Source organism: Hypomesus transpacificus, chromosome 2 (assembly GCF_021917145.1).
Source record: "Hypomesus transpacificus isolate Combined female chromosome 2, fHypTra1, whole genome shotgun sequence".
Classification (NCBI taxonomy): domain Eukaryota; kingdom Metazoa; phylum Chordata; class Actinopteri; order Osmeriformes; family Osmeridae; genus Hypomesus; species Hypomesus transpacificus.
In genome coordinates, this window is record NC_061061.1 from 16283610 (window position 1) to 16306266 (window position 22657).

The 22657-nt window shown below is 49.0% G+C and overlaps 1 protein-coding gene across 6 annotated transcripts in view; it reads right to left on the bottom strand.

The window, feature by feature from the left end:
• The window catches only part of arhgef1b (Rho guanine nucleotide exchange factor (GEF) 1b), a 29870-nt gene extending 7844 nt beyond the window's left edge, over positions 1-22026 (bottom strand). The window contains exons 1-19 of one of the 6 annotated variants that reach the window (XM_047040234.1): positions 21750-22026; positions 21451-21521; positions 12980-13066; positions 12379-12492; positions 11756-11854; positions 10386-10422; positions 10023-10128; positions 8419-8559; positions 6500-6529; positions 6095-6206; positions 5780-5867; positions 5362-5394; positions 4548-4751; positions 4105-4246; positions 2424-2435; positions 1366-1524; positions 663-853; positions 146-292; positions 1-14 (exon numbers count right to left, since the gene is read on the bottom strand). The exon at positions 1-14 is cut by the window's left edge and continues 69 nt beyond it. In XM_047040234.1, the coding sequence (XP_046896190.1) occupies positions 1-14; positions 146-292; positions 663-853; positions 1366-1524; positions 2424-2435; positions 4105-4246; positions 4548-4751; positions 5362-5394; positions 5780-5867; positions 6095-6206; positions 6500-6529; positions 8419-8559; positions 10023-10128; positions 10386-10422; positions 11756-11854; positions 12379-12492; positions 12980-13030 (1680 nt within the window). In that variant the 5' untranslated portion in view covers positions 13031-13066; positions 21451-21521; positions 21750-22026. Of the gene's footprint in view, positions 15-145; positions 293-662; positions 854-1365; positions 1525-2423; positions 2436-4104; positions 4247-4547; positions 4752-5361; positions 5395-5779; positions 5868-6094; positions 6207-6499; positions 6530-8418; positions 8560-10022; positions 10129-10385; positions 10423-11755; positions 11855-12378; positions 12493-12979; positions 13067-15864; positions 16030-21450; positions 21522-21749 lie in introns of those variants that run through there. The other 5 variants (XM_047040226.1, XM_047040243.1, XM_047040260.1 and 2 more) reach the window with 5 other exon arrangements.
• Positions 22027-22657: the final 631 nt, after the last annotated feature.

Consider the following 22657-nt stretch of genomic DNA (forward strand, 5'->3'; position numbering starts at 1 on the left):
CTCATAAAAGGCATCTGGATGCATAACACACACACACATCACTTAGACCTCACCTGACCTATTGGCTAATAAAACTGAACTTAGGTCCTATTATCTTCTGGTTGGCCATTCCAAAGGGTGGTCCCTCGACCGAGAGGGCACTCACAGTGCATCTCTATGATCTCGTCCAGGTTGGGGAAGATGGTGGCCAGCTCTGTGGACGTCATGATGTTCTCTCTCTCCAGAGGCCTGGAGAACACCATCTGGAGAACGCTCAGCATGCGCACGTGGGCGTGCTCCGTCACGTAAAGCTCTGGGGAGGCAACATAAGAGGAGAGGGGTGAGCCCTTCCTCCTCGCCCTTTTCCCTTCCTCCTCCCTCCTCGCCCTTTTCCCTTCTTCCTCCCTCCTCGCCCTTTTCCCTTCCTCCTCCCTCCTCGCCCTTTTCCCTTCTTCCTTCCTCCTCGCCCTTTTCCCTTCCTCCTCGCCCTTTTCCCTTCCTCCTCCCTCCTCGCCCTTTTCCCTTCCTCCTCCCTCCTCGCCCTTTTCCCTTCTTCCTCCCTCCTCGCCCGTTTCCCTCCCTCCTCCCCTTTTTCCCTTCCTCCTCCCCCTCCCCATTCCTCCTCCCCCTTTTCCCCTCCTCCCTCCTCCCCCTTTTCCCTCCCCCCCCCCCTCCCTCCTCACCATTGATGACTTCCTGTCTCTTGGTCTCCTTCTTGCTGAGTCGTGAGAGGGTGTCAGCGGGGGCCAGCTCCCTCCAGTTGGGGGGGTCCTGCTCCAGCTCCAGGAGGCGTGGCTCCACCTCCTCCTGCTGGGGGGCGGGGCCTGTTGGGGAGGGGCCAGGCAGAGCGCTGTCGGGGGACGGCACGTCAAAACTGAGGGGGGGGGGGGGGGGGGGGGGAGCGGAGGAGCAGCAGATGGAGGGGGAGGGAAGGAAGTTGCACAGGAGAGGCATTTGAAAATTGTAGTCTTGATGGAAATGAATATGAAACATTAAATATCATTATACATGATCGGCTGAGGGATGTTTTTGTCTTCATCCGGGTTAAGTAACTTGTCCTTTCTTTTCTGACTAACTGTCAGAAAATGACTAAGTCCAACCTTAGGGGAAGGGAGGGTCGGGGGGTCAGTCTAGGTATAGTGAACTCTATTCACTTTTACTCAGACTGGGAGGTTTGAGGACAGACGGTTTTAGAGTAGGCCAGTACGGTGTCAGTCAGTCAGTCAGTCAGTCAGTCAATGAAACAACGAGTCAGCCGGTCAGTGAGACAGTTAGACAACGGGTCAGTCATCTCATTTGTCTGTCTGTCCGTCCCTGCTGTGTGCCCCTCCTTTCACCACGATGCAGATGGTGGTGGTGGGGGGAAGAGGGGGGTGGCTGCCTTACAAGAAGTGGTGCTTGGGGGAGGGTGGGGCGGGATGCATCGCCGTGGCGGCGGCTTGCAGGTCCACGTCGCTACGGGAACGAGGTTGTTTGGCCCGGGAGGAGCCACGACGACGGGAGGAATGGCGGTCCACCCGCGCGCTCTCACTGCGCAACACTTTCCTGGGGAGGGGGGGAATAAGGTGGGGGGGGGGGAGAGGGGGGGGGAGGGTAGAACGTGGAGGTAGGGAGGGGAAAAGACAGTGCAGGGAGCAGGGGAGGACAGGGGGAGACAAAGTAACGACAGAGATGGGGTGGGTGGGGGGGAGAGAGAGAGAGAGAGCGAGAGAGAGAGCGCGAGAGAGCGAGAGACAGAGACAGAGCGAGAGAGAGAGCGCAAGAGAGAGCGCGAGAGAGAGCGCGAGAGAGAGCGCGAGAGAGCGAGAGAGTGAGAGAGAGAGAGAGAGAGAGAGAGAGAGAGGAAGTGTGAAATCCAAAGACCGAGGACAAGGAGTGACCAAAACGAGAAGAACGAGGGAACGACAAGAGGAGGGAAGACGTGTGAAAAGAGAGAATGAAAGAGGAGCATGGAAAAGGTGACAGAACCAGGTTAGAGACAGTCATGTAGTCCCAGATGAACCCGTTAGTAAAAAACCCTCTGTTAAGACATACTGGAAGCCCGTCTGAATGTGTACAGTGAAGAGACGAGTCATTTATAAACAGGTGTCCCAGTGCTCTGAAAAGGCAACCTATGGTGAATGGAGCAGATCAGATCTTTGATCTCTCACACAGACTGACAGGGGCCATGTGACCCTATGCCCCCTTCAGTTCCAGACATTTCCCAACCGGGGGGGGTCGGACAACCCCTTAGACATGCAGTGTGTTCGAGCTCTCATGCCGACAATGCAGCAGGTCTACGGCTCTCTACTCCCACAGCCCGCACACTTCAAAACCAAGCTGCAGAGATGAATGATACTTATCCATGCAGTGTGTGTAAATATGCATGTGTGTGTGTGTGTGTGTTTCAGATCAGTGTCTGGCCTGACATCTGTCCCAGGCTGTCTCATGGAGCAGTGACCCACCTTGTCTTGCGTCTGTAAAAACACCGGACAACACACAGTTACACCACCACACACACACACACACATCAAACTTTCACAGCTGTACACCAACACACAACCACACTGCCTTCAAAAGCTTCACCACAAAAAAACTCACAACCTTCACATCCCTGTGCACACCATACGACCACAGGGGCCCTACCTAGCACCATGTTTACGCCCTCCAAGACATGAATCGGGTGACAAAAAGGCAACGCGCCAGACGGTAACAGCTTGGGACAACACAAGCAGCAAGCGCTAACCGACAGATGGAGGAAGGTCCTGGACATGGAATCAGTGTTCCAATTGCTTGAGGAGGGGAAGCTGGGGGTGAGGAGGGGGGTACTCGAGTGCTAATGGCTCCCAAACCACCCCCCCCCCCCCCCCCCCCCCCCCCCCCCGGGAGAGACCCCCACCCAGGCCCGCGGGGGAGATGTCTCCCCCTTCGATCAAGTGCCCCTCAGAAACAGCACAAAAGGCACGGCGGCTCACAGACGGGTATAAAAAGCACACTGACTGGGAGATTCCCCTCGACGGAAACCACGACAGGTTTACCAGACGTCCAATGCGCCTGTCAAAACACGAGAAACACCTGCGCAACTGAAGACAAGCTGAAGTTGCTAGGGGCGACATGCAAATGAGCTGGAGGGGGCAAAAACAGGAGACATGCATCACGTAACCACGGAACGACAGACAGGAGAGGAGGGGCTTTCCCCGCCTGGTGTGTGTATGTGTGTGTGTGTGTGTGTGTGTACACACACCGACTCGTAGCTCCAGTAAAATCCCAAGAGGATTAAACTAGCATCGTCATTATCGTGGTCGATGTAATGATGAAGAGAATGGACTGTGATAATGAGCTGAAAAACGAAGACACGGGCAGGAATGGACAGAAATAAATTGCGAAGGAAAGAGGGTAGCAAAACAAGCAAAGGGAGGGGCAGGGGAGGGGGGGTTGAACGGGGGCGGGGGGGGGGGGGGGGGGGTATGTTGGAAGGGACGACTGGATTCCGGCATGTTTGCAGGTCCGTTTGGGTGTTGGCTGAGTATGCGGGCGGCAGCGGCAGCTTGCACACAGCAGGGACAGACCACCGAGCGAAATTACCACGCTCCCTCAGTCTTAGCATGGACGCTGCCTACCCTAATGCTGGACTGACACGGGAGTTTTATCACGCTCCCTCAGTCTTAGCATGGACGCTGCCTACCTTAATGCTGGACTGATACGGGAGTTTTACCACGCTCCCTCAGTCTTAGCATGGACGCTGCCTACCCTAATGCTGAACTGATACGGGAGTTTTACCACGCTCCCTCAGTCTTAGCATGGACGCTGCCTACCCTAATGCTGGACTGATACAGGAGTTTTACCACGCTCCCTCAGTCTTAGCATGGACGCTGCCTACCCTAATGCTGGACTGATACGGGAGTTTTACCACGCTCCCTCAGTCTTGGTGTGGACACGAGTTCATGGCTGAGCTACACCTCAATGATCTCAGAGATATGTCTGTCTGGGTACTTTTACAAGCATTCCTTCCCTTCTCATTTCCTCTTTATCCTGGTGAAGAATACCTCTCTCTCTTGAAACCCCTCCTCCATTCTTTATTTCTTTCCTTCTCCTCCTCTTTCAACTTCTGTGCCCTCCCTCCCTCCCTCTCCATCTGGTCCTCACCTGTCCTTTTCCAGGCTCTCCTCCAGGGCCATGTCATTGGCTGAGGGGGGCTCCCAGATGGACAGACCCCCACCCAGGCCGGCGGGGGAGATGTCTCCCCCTTCGGACACAGACAGGGGGTCAGACCGACTTGTAGGGACACCTTGGTGGAGCGGAGAAATGGGCAGAAGGTTACGATTTGTACAGAAGCTCATCTCTAATCGTGAATCGATTTTTAATGGAATCGTGACTCCAAGACCTGATTCGAATCGAATTGTGAAGCACCAAAAGATTCCCACCCCTAATATCTGTTTTTTTTTTATCCACTAACCATCCCTAAACTCTAATCATGCCTGTAACTACCAACAAGATCAAAGATGCTCAAGAGCCTCATTCTATCGACCAATGTTTTCTTTCCCCTCCACAATACTGATTGGCCAATCCCGCCAGCCAATTGGCTTTACCCAATTCGCTGTGGGCGGAGTCCGGGCTGGAGGTCACGCTGATGACAGTTGGTCCGTCTGGTTGCTCGGCGCCGGGCTGGGAGGCGGAGCTCCCGGAGGAGCCGGGTTTCCTGTGGGGGAGAAAGGTGGTTTCCAGGACGGAGCCTCGCGGCAGGGCAGGCCCGCTCGAACCTTTCCTCTCCTGAGACATTTTATCCTTGTCCACTAGGGGCGAGAGACAGCGAGGGAGAGAGGGAAACAAAAAGAGAGAGAGAGAATTCAACAACAGACTTTGGTAAGACCATTTGCAGGGCGGTTGGGAAACAGTGTTATCAACCAGGCAGACAGAGACACAGACAGACAGGTAAGGGCCGAGTTTCCCAGATTCGTTAAGAAGCTCTTAACGCTCAGAGCTTCTTAGGAACGTTCTAAGAACGCTCTAGAACGCTCTTTGAATGCTCCTAAGAAGCTCTTAGCGTTAAGAGCTTCTTAACGAATCTGGGAAACTCGGCCAAGATGAGTAAAGGGCAATCAGGTGTCTGAGTGAGAGTGGTTAGTTTGGTGCTACATCCACAACCTTCAGGACAAACGGGCCCTGACCAGTGTGCTTGGTGTATTTCTTGGTCAGGGTCAGTTGATCTTCCACTATAACACCAGTGATTACAAACAATGTCACAGAATCTACCCCTACTGTTCTAATCTAGTCCAACCAGTTAACAACGCCCCCGCTGGATCCTCCCCCAGGTTTGATTTGGTACATGCAGACATGCATAAGTATAGATTAGTACGGATGAGACCATTCTAGAGATACAGGGGTGGACATAGTAGACGGTACCTTCAACTTCCACTTTAGGCACTTTGCCCTCAGCTGAAAGACAAAGGGGGCAAGACAACATACTATTTAAATTCCTATAATAACCTGGATGTACAGCAATTCACAGCTTAATCATCTTGCTTGAGCAAAACTATATATATTTATATCAACACATGACAGTGCATTATTCTCGTCCAGATGGAATATCAAATAATATTAGGACATACTCTAATCTTCTTCGTTCCTATGAGGCTAAAGAATGGCTCTGTGGTTTGCCGCTGCATGCGGTCAACCTTAACAACGCTCTCTGTTTAGATGGTAACCATAGCGTGTGCCGCTCAGAAACCCCCCCCCCCCAATGCATGGATCTGTCTGTCTTTGGGGCCGGGCTGGGGTGTGTTTGACATGGAGGGGGTGGGGGGGGGGGAGAGACACGTACTGCTGCCCGCGATCCAACCTCCGGCGGCATGGAGGACTTTAGTGAAACTCTGCTTGGGTTTGGGATTGGGATTGTCTTCTTTCTTGTTCTGGAGGGAGGGAGGGAGTCGGACACAAAACCAAAGTTTAAAAGTGAACGCAAAAATAATCCATAACAATCATTTTTTAAGAATACATAAAGGCAAAAGCAGTTGGGCTTGAGGCTGAGATCAAATGTGCCCCCAAAATATCTGGACGTGATCTCGCTACGCCACCGCTGCTGCTGAGTGAGGTGAGGAGGCTCTGGGCCGGAAGGAAGGTGACGTAGCGGTCTTACCTTCCCCACCAGGGGTCTCCTGAAGAAGCCCCTGGACTTCTTGCTGTCCGCTGCCCTGGTCTTCACTCCCAGGTGCTTCATGTAGAAAGCCACCGCTCCGAAGATGGCAGCGCTGGAACAGAAGAACAACATTTATTAAATCACAGAAGATTCTGTTACCCGTATAGGCTACTCGTGGGAAACAATTGTTGCTTTAACCTCTTGCTACAGCACAGCTCATCTGTTACAGTGATACAACTTCAACTCGTCTAGAAATCGACTTGTTTTCCAACTTGCTAAACTTGAACTTGATCTGCAGAACAGATCGACCGCATGACTAAAGCAGACACATGCTTCAGATGCAGCATGATGTAAACAAACTGTACTTGTGTAAACAGAGAGTTGGACAACATCAACACAACTCACCATTTCTCCTCGTCCGAGACTATGGTGGGTCTGTGAAGGAAAGAACAAGAGAGAGATGTTAGAGGGGGACGAGATGCACCTTACCAGGCGCACACAAAACTCCAGGACTCACCGGCTTGGTTTTTTAAGTAGCATTTTGCCCTCTCTTTTGTCTGATGCCGAACTGTGAACTTTTGGGACGATGGAATCGAAAGCGACACCGTTTTTCCTGCTCTAATCTGACTGCAGCAATAATGAGTTCAGAATTGATGGTTTTAAGCATATTCTGATATTTGTGAACCCCCCCCCCAAAAAAACACAATTATAATAAAAGGAACCCCTCTAAACTAACAATGAAAATTACTTCGCAAAAGTACTTAATTAAATAACAATTTAACAATTCTCTTTAATTCTCGCCAATTCTTTAAAACCGAATCTTCTGAGGCTCAATCTTCCAAAGACGATCTTCAGCTAAGAGGAAACTTCTGTCATTTGTCTGCAGGGCGAATGAGTCTCAAACAAAGCTCAGAAACTAACAGACATGGGTATTTAACTGGTTCTGTCTGATACAATAAGCAGGCAAGACGGAGGAAATACGACCTGTCTGTGTTCCTATACTGTAGCCTGGGAGGGATTTCCCTGGGATTCCCCACAACTAGCCAATCACAGGGTCTGAACCCCCCAATCTGCTGACCGTGCAACCAATTAGGAGGCAGAGGAGGTGAGGTCACCGAGTTGTGTTGAGAGAGCGTGGGGGAGCAGGGGACGATCGAGCGTGTGAGAGCGAGGAAGCAGGGGTTTGGAGGAACAGAGAGAGGATTGTGGGTGAAACGGCACGTCTGAATGACTCTTTTGTCCCTGTGTGACGACAGGGAGACGAGAGACACTGATACTTCAATGTAGTGTTTGATGATGCTCCTGATGGAGTCTGTTATCAGGCCTTTAGGTTCTGTCTCTGCGCCGGGCGTATCCTCTTTCCCTTTGTCGCCCTCTCTCTCTCTCTCTCTCTCTCTCTCTCCCATCTTCTCTCCCTCTAAAAGGATCATGACAGTCTGCCCTCTCTCTCTCCCCGGTCTGTTTGTCGTAGTGCTAATGCATTGTGTCTGGCCAGTGGGTCAGTGCTACATTAACTTCCCAGTCTCTCTACCTCCATTTCCCCCTCTACTTCCCTCCCCCTCTCAGTCTCCAGTGGACAGACTGCATCAATAACACTCGCCCTCTCCTCTCCCGGGTGCTCCCTCCCCCTCCCCCCGCTTGGCCCTGTGCCAGTGGCGGGGGGAGGGGGGGGGCGAGTGACAGAAGGGGGTTGGAGAGGCCTTCCTGCCAAAGTGGCAATGCCGACTCCATCGTCTCCACGTCCGGCTTTTTGTTCCTCTTCCTCGCCCCCTCCCTCCGGTTAGTCTTGGTGGTGTCTGATGCACGCCATACAACTGAACTCTTCCTCTCCCGTCAGCCTGAGGCATCTACCATGTCTGACCACCTAGTCCTGCCCCATCTCTAACACATCACACCAGGCCTAATGCCCCATATTGGATTCAGTGGCTTCTTAGCAGCTCCTATGGGGAAACTCCAGGAGATGTTCGGATGCTGCTTAACGCGTCAAATCTCCGAGGTGACTATGGGGGTAAGACATCCTTTGGTTCTGTAAGACTGAGGTGTGAAACTGGGATTCTACAGCGGAGTACACAAACCGAGTAAATAAGAGATCTAGGCTTCCTAGTGTGCAGCCTGCAGCTCGCGCGCAAAGCAGCTTTTGCTACCGGAACCGCGTAGCACGGAAAGAGTTCACATTTGGGGGTTGGCCTCTCTTTGCACACAAAGAATGCTGAACCTCGTTTCATTCGTATATACAGGATCTTCAACTTTTCCGACACTGGCAGCTGGTAAAGGCCTTCATAGTTAGGGTAAAAGTCTGAGCGGCTGGTTTCCGGAAGACTCACTGGAGCTCGGACATCCTGTCCAGCAGGTTCTCAGCCACGGCCTTCTCCTTCATCTCCATGGGAACGCGGTCGGTCGGGTAGTGGGACTCCACCTCCACCAGCTCCTGCTCGTTGGGGGTCATGCCCATCATCCGCTTCTGCCTGCACGGCGGGGGGCGGGGGCGGGGGCGGGGGGGGGGGGTAGATGGGAGGACACAAAAAGACACACACAAACAGGGAGTCAGGTGGCTGAGCGGTTACGGAGTCAGGCTATTAGTCAGAAGGTTGCAGGCTCGATTCCTGGCCGTGCCAAAATGACGTTGTGTCCTTGGGCAAGACACTTCACCCTACTTGCCTCGGGGGGGGGGGGAATGTCCCTGTACTTACTGTAAGTTGCTCTGGATAAGAGTGTCTGCTAAATGACTACCGGGCAGTGTCTTCAACCACCTAACCTGTTATGTATGCTTTGTCTTTGACATTCAGGGAATGTCCCTGTACTTACTGTACATACTTTAAGTCACTCTGGATAAGACATTCCCTGAATGTCAAACACAAAGCATACATAACAGGTTAGGTGGTTGAAGACACTGCTCGGTCACATTCAGTTGTGATTGATCCATCACACAGCAAAGCAGACAGACACAGGTGTTTCCTCAAGGATCACAATGACTCTTGCTTAGAGATTTGTTGCTCTTGTTGGTTAGTGGTAACTGATTTAAACTGTTGTATTCGCTGTGAAATATTCTATTTTAGTTAGTCTTATTTTTATTTTTACTGTTGCTTGCTTTTTCTACAGGTACACTTGCACTTAGATATTCATGTTGTTTAATAGTAACTTGCTTAAATACATGCTCTTATGGTTTTTCCCTTTGGCACTTATTTTTTGATTGTTCACCATGTGTGCTTCTTGTTTTGGCTACCCGCAATGCTTCGGGGCTATCTTGTTGTTATTATCAGTGACCAATGCACTTTGTAAAGCTCTCTCTTGGAAGTCGTTTTGGATAAAAGCGTATGTTAAATGTAAATGTAGGTGTACTCTGCAGACAGACACAGGTGTACTCTGCAGACAGACACAGGTGTACTCTGCAGACAGACACAGGTGTACTCTGCAGACAGACACAGTTGTACTCTGCAGACAGACACAGGCGTACTCTGCAGACAGACACAGGCGTACTCTGCAGACAGACACAGGTGTACTCTGCAGACAGACACAGGCATACTCTGCAGACAGACACAGGCGTACTCTGCAGACAGACACAGGTGTACTCTGCAGACAGACACAGGTGTACTCTGCAGACAGACACAGGTGTACTCTGCAGACAGACACAGGTGTACTCTGCAGACAGACACAGGTGTACTCTGCAGACAGACCTAGCCATCTGAGTTCACACTCAGGTGATCATGATCGTCAATAACACACCCTGGTCTGGGGCCTGAGGAATAGATCCAGTTGGCTGCTCTGTAGTTAGAGGGGTAGCTGGTTTAGGTTAGTTATTTGCTGGTCAGATTTGGTTGGTCAGGGATGGGGATGGTCAGGGAGGTCATGGAGACGGTTGGGCTGGTCAGGGTGGTCAGGGTCAGGGTTCACGGTGGTTCACAGTGGGTCAGGGTTGATGGTCTCTCACCGAAAGTCTTCCAGCTGACGCAGAACCTCAGTGACCTGCAGGGACTGGATCTCCTGGGCAAACCTTCTCTGCTGATCCTCAGGCAACAGGTCAGGACGCGTACGATCTGGGAAGGAAGGCGGGGGGGGAAACGAGAGGAGGGGGGGGGGACATTCAGAGATAGAGGGGACACATTCAGGAGGAAGACCAGATGGAGCCGATACGCGTATAGTTTGGCGATGTCAACAGGAACAGACTGTGTGGGGATGTCGCCTGAACAAACTGGATCCAGGAGTCCAGATCACATTCTAGATCGAGGCGTGAAATCATGGCGCAGCGAGATAAAGTAACGGCCATGTTTGAGTGAGCATATGTGAGACTTACCCAACTCAAAGGACTGTGGGACACACACTCGGAGGATCTGAGAACGAGGGGGGGGGGGGGGGGGGGGGGAGCGAGAGAGGGGATGGAGAGAGGCACAAGTTAGAAGCGCATTTCCAGTTGAACAACAGTTTGTTGCACCACCACCAGACTTATTTAATCAAGCTCCGGGGAACGGAGGGGAGCGCAGTACCACGGCACTGCCAGCAGATGTCGCTTCGACACAAAACGAGAACGTTCGATCACAGGAGAGACGGAAAGCCAGCCATATCTGACTGCATCTGTTCTAAGAATCCAATAAATACCGTGAAATGGCTCATATCAAAAGAAAGGAAGAGAATGAATGGGAGAGAAATAAAGAAAAGCTTGATTCCTGAAGGTCATTCCCACGACCCTAGCAGGAAGTTGGCGGTCAGAGAGAGCGAGAGTGACACAAGCCAAACAGAGGGAGAGAGATAGAGTCCAGAGATTAGAAGAGGGGGGAGATGAGATGACAGAAAGAGAGAGAGAAACCGAGAGAGAGGCCGAGAGAAAAAAAAACTAATAGACAGAGGTAAACAGAGACAGTGAGGCAGACAGCAAGCTGCTGGGAAGCCCGGGGGAGAGTCAGGCAGTCCCAGTCCACACCAACATGATCAACAAACACTGTTGACACACAAACAACAATCCCAAAACACACTTGTCTAAAGGCCTTTTACCCAAACACACACTTCCAGGGGCAAGGGTGGATGAAAGGGGAAGTCCAAAATGTTATTGCTGAGCCACCAGCCCTGTTCTCAAGACTGTCCTTTCAAAGCTACACTCTGACTAGCTTCCGTTTCTCTGCTCGGCCTAAGGGCGGCGAAAGCAGCACTTACAAGACAATCGCTTTCTTTGATCCCCGTTGTCCCTTCCCTGCATTTTGTACTTGTGGTTGTGGTCTGGTAACTGCCCTGCAGTTTGTACTTGTGGTTGTGTTGTGCTCTGGTAACTGCACTCATTATTAGGTCGAGGTTGAACATAAGATAACTGTCCAGCTGTCTCTGCTGGACTGTCCATGGCACTGCACCCTTACTAGACACTTCTGGAATGAAGATTATTGTCAGACTGTATTTGAGATGTAATCATATCACAGTAGTATTGTTTTTGTCATAATACTTTAATCAGCTTGCTACTACGGTTGACATGTTATTGTTGCCATTTACCTAAGCAAATAAGATGATATTGTTGTGCAGTGGTATTGATTTTTTGTTCAACGAGCCAGATAAGGCTAGTGGATCCAGACTGTTCCTTGACTCTGACCGCAAAAACACTTAACAGCTATGCACCCATGATTGTTTCCAGGGCTTTCAGTCTCCATTATTCAGTATGTCACTTCCTGTCTGTGTACTCACCGCCCCCTTGTCAAGGAAGGTGTTGTAGAACTCCACAAACTGCTTCCTGGTCTCTTTGGTGTTGGTGTTCTTGAAGAGTTCGGCATGAAGGAAACACAACTGGGAGGAATCATGGGAGGTAGAGACAGAGGGAGATGGAGAGAGAGAGAGAGATATGAATACAAGAGATGGAATTCAGATGGTGTGTGTGTGTGTGAGTTTGTTGACATAGTAGTCACGTAGCGAGTGAATCACTCCTAAGATGAGAGGGAAAGGTTTGGGAATGGGGCGGGGTGCGGTGTGGTTGAAGGTTAGTGTGGTGTGGGAGAGAGGGTGGTGGTGGGGGTGGGGGGGGGGCAGTAACAGTACCTGGTTGGGTCACCTTGTCTGCATGCAGAGTAAAGGGAGAGACAGGCATGCTTTAAATCCCCGGAAATACTTGCACACCCACACAAGCGTGTTGTGTTACACCCATGTGCACAAACACACACAATGCACTTGCGCGCACACACACACACACACACACACACACACACACACACACACACACACAGGGGTGAACTAGACAATCAGACACACAGTATGCACACACATGCACCTCTGCCCCATATTTGCATGTGCATTGTGGGACTTGTAGTTCTTACCAAAGGGGCACAGTCAAACTGCAGGATGACATGTTGCAGGAAGACCAGCAGGTGAGTCGGTCGGGTCTTTACCAACTCTATGCTGTTGAAGTGACTACACTGGTCATCCACCGTCTGAGGAAATAGAGAGAGAGAGATGGAGGGAGGGAGACCGAGATGGATGGAGAGAGAGATAGAAAGAGAGGAGATTGAGAGACAGAAAGAGATGGAGAGAGACAGAAAGCGATGGAGAGTCAAAATCAAATCAAAATGTGTTTGTCTGGCCCTTTTTACAAGCAATCTCTCTCCGGAGAGAGACAGAAAGAGATGGAGAGAGAAAGAGATGGAGAGAGAGACATAGAGACGGAAAGAGATGAAGAGAGAGAGAGAAAGAGATGAAGAGAGAGAGAGAGACAGAGAGAGAGAGAGAGAGAGAGAGAGAGAGAGAGGGATGGAGAGAGAGGGATGGAGAGAGAGAGATGAAGAGAGATAGATGAAGAGAGAGAGATGAAGAGAGAGAGAGAGAAAGAAGAGGGCGAGGCAGGCAGAAAAGGGGAGAGATATTTGGGTGACAACATTCCAAAAGCTGGTGCCCAGATCCATGTCCAGGGATGTCACTCACAGTCACCAGGTCGTTCTCAAAGTCCTCGTCCTCGGCTCCTATGATGCTCATGGTTGTCTCGGACCCCTGAGGCCACAACACACGCGGCTGCAGAGAGGGGGAAGGAGGGGAAGACCACAGTCAGGACATGGCCTCACAGGCCTGGCTGACCCCCCCCCACACACACACACACACACACACACGTGCAGAAGTGGGTGAAGCTAGGAAACCTTTCCCATGCTTCCGACGGACCATGATCTGCGCCGCGCTCACGCTTCGAAAACGAGGGCCTCTCTCTCTCTCTCTACGCTGCTGGACGATGGATCGCGGTGAAAAGTCCAAACGTTTATTATTTCCCGAACGGGAAAACTAACGTGCAAAAACCCTCAGTTTCAATGTGGAGAGGACCCAGAGGGACTGCTTTCCACCGGCAAGACAGCCTAGCGGTCTTGCCGGTGGGCAAGCGAGAATGACTACCTGCTGCGATCAAATACAAATCTTGACGTTCCCGACTAATTAAGCCGTGATCCTGTATGCAGACTGTGTGTTCTCCCTCCATCCTGGAAATACTAAAACATTTACGCTTGAGAATGGTATGTGGAGGAGGGTGAGGGGCTAGGTAGAGAGACAGGGCGCCATCAATATTTGATTGTGGGACGTGCACCACCGGAGCAGAGAGAAGATCGGCGTGGTGGAGCCCATGATGCACCTGACTCATGGATCCAGCTTCAAACCGTTTCCTGAGGTCAATAAGATGTTGGAGGGGGTTAGAGGCCTCTGCCCTCCCTGCCCCAGCCTCACTCCTCCTCTGAAGGCCATGGGCCTGTTACTGCTTTGAGGAAGCACCCTGTCATAAATCAACCACAGCCAACAAATATATTCACCACTGCTCAGAAATAGAAAAACAGAAGCTTTGCTGTGGACAGATCTTTTTAGTTTTTTACTGTGTGTGTTCTTTTTTGGGGGGAAGATGTGGGGTACAGGTGTGTGGTGAAAGCTGCAGGGAAGTGAAAGAGCGTGTCTGGAATGTGAGGGAATAAACCCCGTGAGGGAGAAGTTGTGTTTGACGTGGTCAAGGAGGTCACGGAGAAAGCTGTAAAAGAGAAACAGACTTGGACAGAAGGAGGAGAAGAAAGGGGTTAACAAGAGATAAGAGACTCCTTCACGGTCAGGCCTGGGCTGCTTGAGCTGAGAAAGACCGGTGGTACTAAACCACACACGGTTCACCCCCACACTGTAGTTTCGATTCTTGACGTGGACTCTGCCACTGTGGCAGTGCCACAAACCATCATCACCTAAATCCATGTCCCACCACTTCAACACCTCGAGGTCACACAACCATAACCAGTGGTATGTTATGTACAGATGAAAAATATAATTCTCTGGTGAAAATATATATGTATTTTTTTTTTTTTATCCATTTTCTTTCTACCCTGTTTCAGCGTATTAATGACAAGAAAACAATCATGGCTTTATGCTGTCGTCGTGTAACGACTTCCTGGAACGCCTCTCTCAAAAAAGCTGTATTGCTAAGCTAGTTAGCACAAACAGGCCTCTGTGGTTTCCCATTAGCAACAGGCCATCTAAAGGCTAATCTATTGTGGTGGTGTGTGTGTGTGTGTGGGTGGGTGTACAAAAACACAGGGGAGTTGAGAATGCGATACTCCGGTCAGGGGAGAGAGAGGTCAAGAGGGGGGGGAGAGGTATGAGGATGCCACGGTCTGGCACCAGAGGTCAGGATAGATGAGAGGGAGGGTGGAGGGAGCCAGGATGGAGAGAGGGTGGACAGAGGGAGGGAAGGATGATGGAGAGAGCACACAGGGGAGAAGGGAAGGAGGGAGCGAAAAAGGAAGGTAGGATAGATGGATGGAGGAGGAAAGCAAGCTGTTTTAGAGAATTGAGACGTGGCCCAGAAGCTCAGGAGCCCTGGAGAGGAGGCAGATGTGTAACTACCCCCTCCCCTCTCCTCCCCCCTGCCCTCCTCCCCTCCTCCCCCCTCCCCTCCTCCCACTCCCTCCCTCGTCCCCTCCCACTCCCCCCCCCCCTCCTCCCCTCCCCTTCTCTTCCTCCCTCCCTGACATTCCAGCACTAATTAGGTGTCAGCTGGCATCAATCTATTGATAGCCATCGAGTGTACGTGGCTTTGTACGTGATGCCAGTGTGTGTGGCAGGGGACTGTGCCTATGTGTGTGTGTGTGTGTGTGTGTGTGTGTGTGTGTGTGTGTGTGTGTGTGTGTGTGTGTGTGTGTGTGTGTGTGTGCGTGTGGTGAGGGTGGGATCTGACATTGAGTAGACACTGTTAGTGTGTGTTACTCTCTATAGAATTTATGGATGGGACGAGTTGAGTGCTCAATACTGTCCATGTCCTCTCTAGGAAATTACAGAATGTGACTCCAGGCTAGATGAAGTTGAGTTGAGTCTCTGTCCAATCATTTCATAATTCCTAAGTTAAGGCACTGTTACAACAGCTCCGCAGCTTATACCAGTCTCCCCACCACGTGCAATGTTTTATAACCGTTTTACACAACCAATGAGGGAGCTGTATTTGAGTGGCCAATCCGTGACCTCACTTTTTCATTGTCCATGCTCCTGTGGAAGGGAACTGGACAGCAGCTGTTGCAATGCCATGGCAACATCTGTCAGTCCATCGTTTACATTCATGTTCGTTTGGAACAATGAATGAAAGAGAAGAAGAATCCAGGAAGATCTTGAAACGCTTCTCAAATCCACACACACTTCGAAAGGTTTAACACCGCTACTTAGCGCATTGTTCCTTTAAGGGACCAAAAAGAATACAAAACACCAACAGAAGTTCTTTGCAACTCCAAAAAGATTTTCACAACGAGTTGCAACTCTAGCATTTATTAACCTTTCACAACGAGAGACAATAATAAAACACTCCTTACATTTCTCTGTTCTGGACAGAATCCACACCTGCTCTATTGTGCCAGATCAAACATCATTCCTGTATCAGAACACCCGGTCCACACACAATGCTCTGTGTCCTGTCCCCATCTCCGGCCCTTTGCTGTGAGTTCACTGCCCCAAAATAGCAGAACGGCTAATGGCTAGTTAATGTTTGTGCTGCCATTTATCTGGCCCTCTCATCAGGCCCTAGCCTCCATTAGAGGAGCCTCTGGGGTCCTACTCGGAGGGGGGGGTGCCCCCTGAGGCGCCTGACCAGAAATTCAGCAGGAGCCACACAGACAGGAAGTGGGTGTAATTTCCTAAGGAAGCTATCAGATACATTTCCTGCTTGGTTTATCTCAAGAGGCCTGGAAGGGAAAGAGAGACAAAGAGAGAGACAAAGAGAGAGACATGCTAAGCTAAGCAAAAAAAACGTTTTAAAAAAAAAGAAAAATTATGCACTTTGCCAAAAAAAATAAAAGAGGAAGAGAGAAGATACCAAAAGGTTAAGAGTGTTGCGCCTTTCTCTACCCATGTCTTGTGTTCCCCAGCACACCAGTCAGGAGAACCTACTGGGCCAGGACTGAGGAGAACCATACAGGGACAAGCTGAAGACAGAGAGGCATCGTGAGACATGTCCCAGAGAAGCACGATACCAGGAGGAAAAAGTGTAAAACCGAAACAAGAAAGAACGGGGGGGGGGGGGGGGGGGGGGGGGGGGGAAAGACCCTGGGTTCAAAAGAGGGGGAACGCAGGAGCCATGGAAACGGCAGGCAGGATGGTGGCGACAAGGATTTAAGAAAGATTGCGACAAAAAAAAGTTTTGAAAGGTTGAAAAAATATTTGTTTTAAAGTTTCAAAAGGTTGAAAAAATATTGCTGATTTTATTTTTTTGGAAAGTTTAAAAACATTTTATAAAAAAAAGGTTTTGAAATATTTAACCCCCAGAGGGCATCTCTGTCCAATGTGTGTGTGTGTCTGTGTGCGTGTGGCCCCACATAACCTAAATATGTTCAATACTGCATGGCATAGCTATAGACAATGACACAGAAAGTGATTGCATAACTAGTGTTCTGTCCGTGTGTGTGTGTGTGTGTGTCCACAGAGCAGGGCAAGGCAGGGCCTGGGGTGTGAAAGGCCAGGGCCAACCCGGGTTAATGAAAGTAAAGCTGCCATGTAATATTTGACCACCAATGATCAACACAGCTAATCGTTTTTTTTTTTTTAAGACTAAATCTTACGCATACAATCCATCACATTCTCTAGATAAGAAAATCCCAACTACCGTGACATTACTTTCTAACAGATGACTTTCTATCAAGTTTTATCAATAACACACTGTCATAACCACAACATATTTCTGTCTACGAGGACAGATACTGACAGAACACATGGCAGAAAATGATAGTGTCCGCTTAATGAGAAAGCTCTTTAGCAAGCTGCTAGCATGAAGAACCTGGCGAGAGTCTGGAATCCAGACAGGGACCTGCAGCTGAACCCGTCCCCTTCAGATAACATGAGGAAGGAAGGCCTAATGCAGAGAGAAAGGGACAGGTTGCAGCGACGAAGTGAGAGGCGGTGGCAGGGGTTAGAGGTACACACGAGGCAGCGGCAGGGGTTAGAGGCACAAAGGAGGCAGTGGCAGGGTTGAGAGGCACAAAGGAGGTGGTGGCAGGGTTAGAGGCACACAGGAGGCGGTGCCAGGGTTGAGAGGTACACAGGAGGCGGTGGCAGGGTTGAGAGGAAGAAACAGAGGAGATGATGGTGGTGTTAGGATGTGTTACAGACAGGGAACCAAACAGCTGTGGCGGAGGTGTGAACATGCGCCCCAACACCACATCCTCTGCCTTTCTTTCGTTTTGAATCCCCCCCCACCCCCCTTCATTCTTCTCTCTTCGCCTTCAACTCGGTATAAGATTCCTTGGTATGGCCGAGCCAATAAAGCCAGTGCATTCATGGCCAGGCCACACTCCAGACAATTATGTAATTTAACAACCATTACGTACCGTCTAAAATAAGATTATGAACTCAAACAGGAAGGAAAGGAAGGAAAAACCCCAAAGCGAGGCTTTCGGCCTGCTCACGTCTCCCTTACGGGCTTACAAAGTACAGCACAGCGCCGTGTTCGACCTGAAAGAGTCGCAGCTTTAGTGGCACCGTGCCAACCATCCTTCCTCGATCTAAGGAAGACACAGACACACACCCGTGTACTGGAGAGGGAAGATAGATTCTCAACGTGCCCTACTGTGGTCTGTTTGGGAGGGTTGTGACCAGATATTTTACCCTACGCCCAACCCTGTCCCTAGGTCGCGTCGCGATCACCCCCAACCACGCTCCTTGGTGATTGGTCCTTCTCAAACCCGTCCTCTCCAGTCTCTCTGGAGTGTCCTGGCCCTGAGAGCCAGCTGGCTTCTGCACTTCAGGGAAATATGTGATAGGCAAAGCCAACTGACAAAGCTTGGATTGGCAGTTCTGGAGGCCTAACTGCTTTAAAGTATGTGTGTGTGTGTCATTTGCAGACTGAAAGGGTAACTGTCGGCTCAACACAGAGCCCTTTGATTAGTCCTTGGGGTCGAGGAGAAACACTCTAATTCATTCCAAAGTAGGTGTAGGTCACGTCTGTCTGCCTGTGCGGTGTGTTTTAGGCTTCGGCTCGCTCTTTTGGCAACTGATGACTCAAGGATTGCAGGACATAAAGCTGCTATGCCCATCTGAAATATGCTGGAGGGAGATTTTCAGAATCTGGGCTGGTTCTGAACACCACGTTGCCAAGCCAACACACACACACACGGAATGAATTTTCAGACCAAGCAAGAGATAAAGAATCTAGACCTTCTAGCCTCATTCCTCAGTGTACGGCCATCACTAAAGAATAGCCTCGATATTTATCATATGATATCCATTTCAAACTTGAATAATAACAACGTTGCTACTAAATTCACTAAGTCGTTACATCGATCTGCTACTGCATGGAGATCCTCATCTGGGACCGTGTGGAGCTACAGAGGCCTGGCCTGCACGTCCGCAGGCTAACCTACAGGTTCCTGTGTCTACGCCCCACCTCTCGCTCTAGGCTTACACCAGCACCCTGTTCTACCTCTCGGCACTGTCGACACACCCTCCGACTAACCTTGTGTCTGGTTTCTGTGTCATGACGTGTGTGTAAGTGTGCGTGTTAACCCCCTATTCTCATCCCGCCCCTCGTAACCGGCAGGTTCTCTTCCGTCTTATCCCTTCCCCCCCACTCCCCTTTCTCAAGAGTAAACAGTCTTTGGAGCCCACTCTTCGTTTTTTCCACCCCAAAATGAAAGAGCGCCTTCTCTCCTTGCTGCTGGCTGTCTGACTCACACTCGGACAGAACTTTTTTCTTTTCTCATTTCCATACCTTTTTGGGTGCCTGAGGGTGTAAACGAGGCCTGAAGTTCGACTACACTGGCAGAGCATTCAACCCTTCTACTAACAACACTTGTGTGCAGACACACACACACACACGTATACACACACATATATACACACACGTATACAAAGCATCCCTTCCTGGTGAATGGGTCATTCATGACTAAGGGATGTCGCCTATGTGCACACGTGTACCATGTTCCATCTGTTCCACACTCTGGGTGGAACACCATTGGCATTTTGCCGGCCAGGCGAAGGCAGAGAAGTCTGCTGAAATTGAGGCAACATGTGTCATGAACTAAAGGCTAAAATTACCTTTTTATCCCATATGATTTCCCAACTCATTTTTTATGAGAATGGCAGTAACTGCCTGAATCCTCGACTTTAATGCAATTTAATTCAACAAAGCAACTGCTAGTGCACACACTCACGTCAATTTAGGTCAAGAACGGTCAACGGTTTCTGAAACTTCACGCCAGATAAATACACAAAGGACTAACACACACACACAAGTGTCACACAAACACACAGAGAGAAGCTCACAGCTGAGAAAATATGTCAGCTTCCATAGCTACCTTCAAACAGGAACACCCGACCCCTAACATTTATTTATTTATTTATTGTACAATATCATCTCCAATAGTATTGGAGATGTTATATGGCTGGGAGAATGTGAATATATAGAATACATTTACATTTAGTCATTTAGCAGACGCTCTTATCCAGAGCGACTTACAGTAAGTACAGGGACATTCCCCCCGAGGCAAGTAGGGTGAAGTGCCTTGCCCAAGGACACAACGTCATTTGGCTTGGCGGGGAATCGATCCGGCAACCTTCTGATTACTAGTCCGACTCCCTCACCGCTCAGCCATCTGACTCCCTAACGTTTGTAACCTTGCCTTGTTGCCCCCCTGGGACTGTACTGCCGTCACTATTCTTATCATACGTGCATGCTACCGTTGTTACACTATTATTGTTGCCACATTTACCTAGAGCTCCGTAGCTCTGCAAAGCAAAAACTAAGATTGCCAGCATCTGAAGACCTAAGACTCTTGTATTTCCTGAATGATAGCATGACAAAGACAGAGGCAAATTAAATTGTTAATATTCCTTTGAAAGAAAGACAGGGCAGGCCTTTTCGACTCTAGACAGGTTTGCACTTGTAGGAGAAAAGGTAGAAGAAAGAAAAAAAAGACAGATAGAAAGAGGAAAGAGAGAGAGTGTGCGAGAGAGGGAAAGGGTGGTGAAGATAAGATGTGTTGTTCTAACAGACAGGAAGTGGCAGGGCCTGATTCACACGGAGCCGTAGGGTTAAGCATCTGGGTACATCACATTCAACTGCCACACAGCAAGATTGGATCAACCAGCTCGTAAAGGCCTCGACCTGACAGTAAAGAATGTAAAAATAAAACAGTAGCAACAAACCATAAGAACCATTGAATTAATTAAATTTGACTGGCCATTTGAGCATTGAATAGATCACTGACTTAACTGTGTTCACATTTCAGTGTTCTAACGTCTACTGTACGAGTCAATGCTTCAAATCTGTGTTTTGATTGAATGCATAAGTAAATGGAATGGTATTGTAGATAAAGGGCAAAAATGTATTTAAGTTCTCGAGTTTACCCTGCCCCCTAATCAAGTATTGGGGGGGGGGGGGGGGGGGGGGGGGGGGGGTTAAGAGGAGATGGCAAAAAAAGCAGAAATATAGGGAAAAGAGAGGAAAGGAGGGACTAAAGTGACTACTAATTGTGTGTACTAATTGACTTTCCAGTAAATGTTAGACCATTAAATGGTATTTAGGTGTACCATTTACAAGTACACTCTTTACGATAGTTAGGCTGGTTGCAATGTAATTCAACCCATATCGGAATAGCGTTAGTGTATAATGCTCGTTATTGCAACAGCCTGACACAACGCTAATGAATGCTCCGTTTTCATTGAGTTGTGAAATGTTTACCAGCATGGTGTTTACAGAAAAAAGTGTTACATTATTTTAATGTACGTTATGTCAAAGTCCTATGACCATGTAACACATTAAAACGATACAGTTAACAACGGTGGGCGCAAATGATTATGCCATGGCTTGAGTTGCAACATACTGTTTGTTGCATGAATAAAGGAAATATAATCTTACATTGTAGCAGCACACTGTCGCGTTTACGAAGAATTCAGCGATTAACACTTACCCCTCAAATCTTAAACTCCAGGAAGTTCGAAAAATTGTAGTAAAATAATGTGTTTCGCTCACTGTGAACAACTGATTTTGGTTGAAAAACGATAAGATGTCCCGTTTACAGTGTGGCCAAACACAACACATTCCTTTAGCTAGCTTACTGGCTGTCTGGTGTCGAGCTGGCTCCATGCGAAGCCATTTCACTCGAAACTCAAAATTAGTCCAACGTCTTTTAAAGTCAGCTAACTATAACCTCACAATGCATATGCTTTATGTTAAAGAAAAAACTAGAGAACACCATAGACAACTCACCTCAAAGCACAGCGATTTTTTTGCAAAAATGTATAATAAGGTTTCCTGTTCGAAAGTTGCCGTATGTCAGTGTAAAAAAAACATTGTACGCGGAAGTACAATTTCAAGTGCACTAACTCCCCGAGCCAATTATATGTGGAAATAACGGGCAATGTGTGAAAATATGTTGTGATTATAATATTTGTGCATAGTTATAATAGCAAACAGTGTCTTTGATTTCAATTTGTGTTTTAATAGCAACTTTTTTCTACCTCTTGTCTTCCTGTTAAGAAAGAATGCTTCAAAATGATCTGTTTCCGCACTGTGTTACACGATATACCGTCCGCTCATGAGAAATAGATGGGCTATGATTGAACATCAATGTGATATTAATGCATCATTCCGTTTGAGATGCCAGGCGATCACATCTACAAGCAAAGTCAGTCGTTAAACGTGCAACATTGTGCAACGGTGTTGGGCACATGGGCATCCTTGCAACAGTCTTGGCTTAGCCCCCTTGACAATTTATTATTTTGAAATGGCTTTTTGCCATTATCGCAATAAGTTCAAAATGTGACAAAAATAAGCCTACCTAAATGTGGCGTGTTGTCGAGGTCCTGGCACCGTATCGATTGAACCAAACCGGCACTCTCATCTCAAACTTTTTAATCAAGGTTAATTAGGGGGGAGGCTGCAGTAATAAAACACTTGATAACAATTTCACAAGTTATCCTGTCAATTACATTGTTGGGTAAATAGCCCATATAGGCTATGTATGTCGGAAAAATATTGCCAAATGTTTGCTTTTAAAGTCAGACTGACCCCCCCACCCTCCTTATGTCATGCAAAATGTAGCCGATCATTTAAAGTGCCTGTATCCTGGACCGCCATCACGAGGAAACGATATGAAGTTCTCTGATTTCCATCAA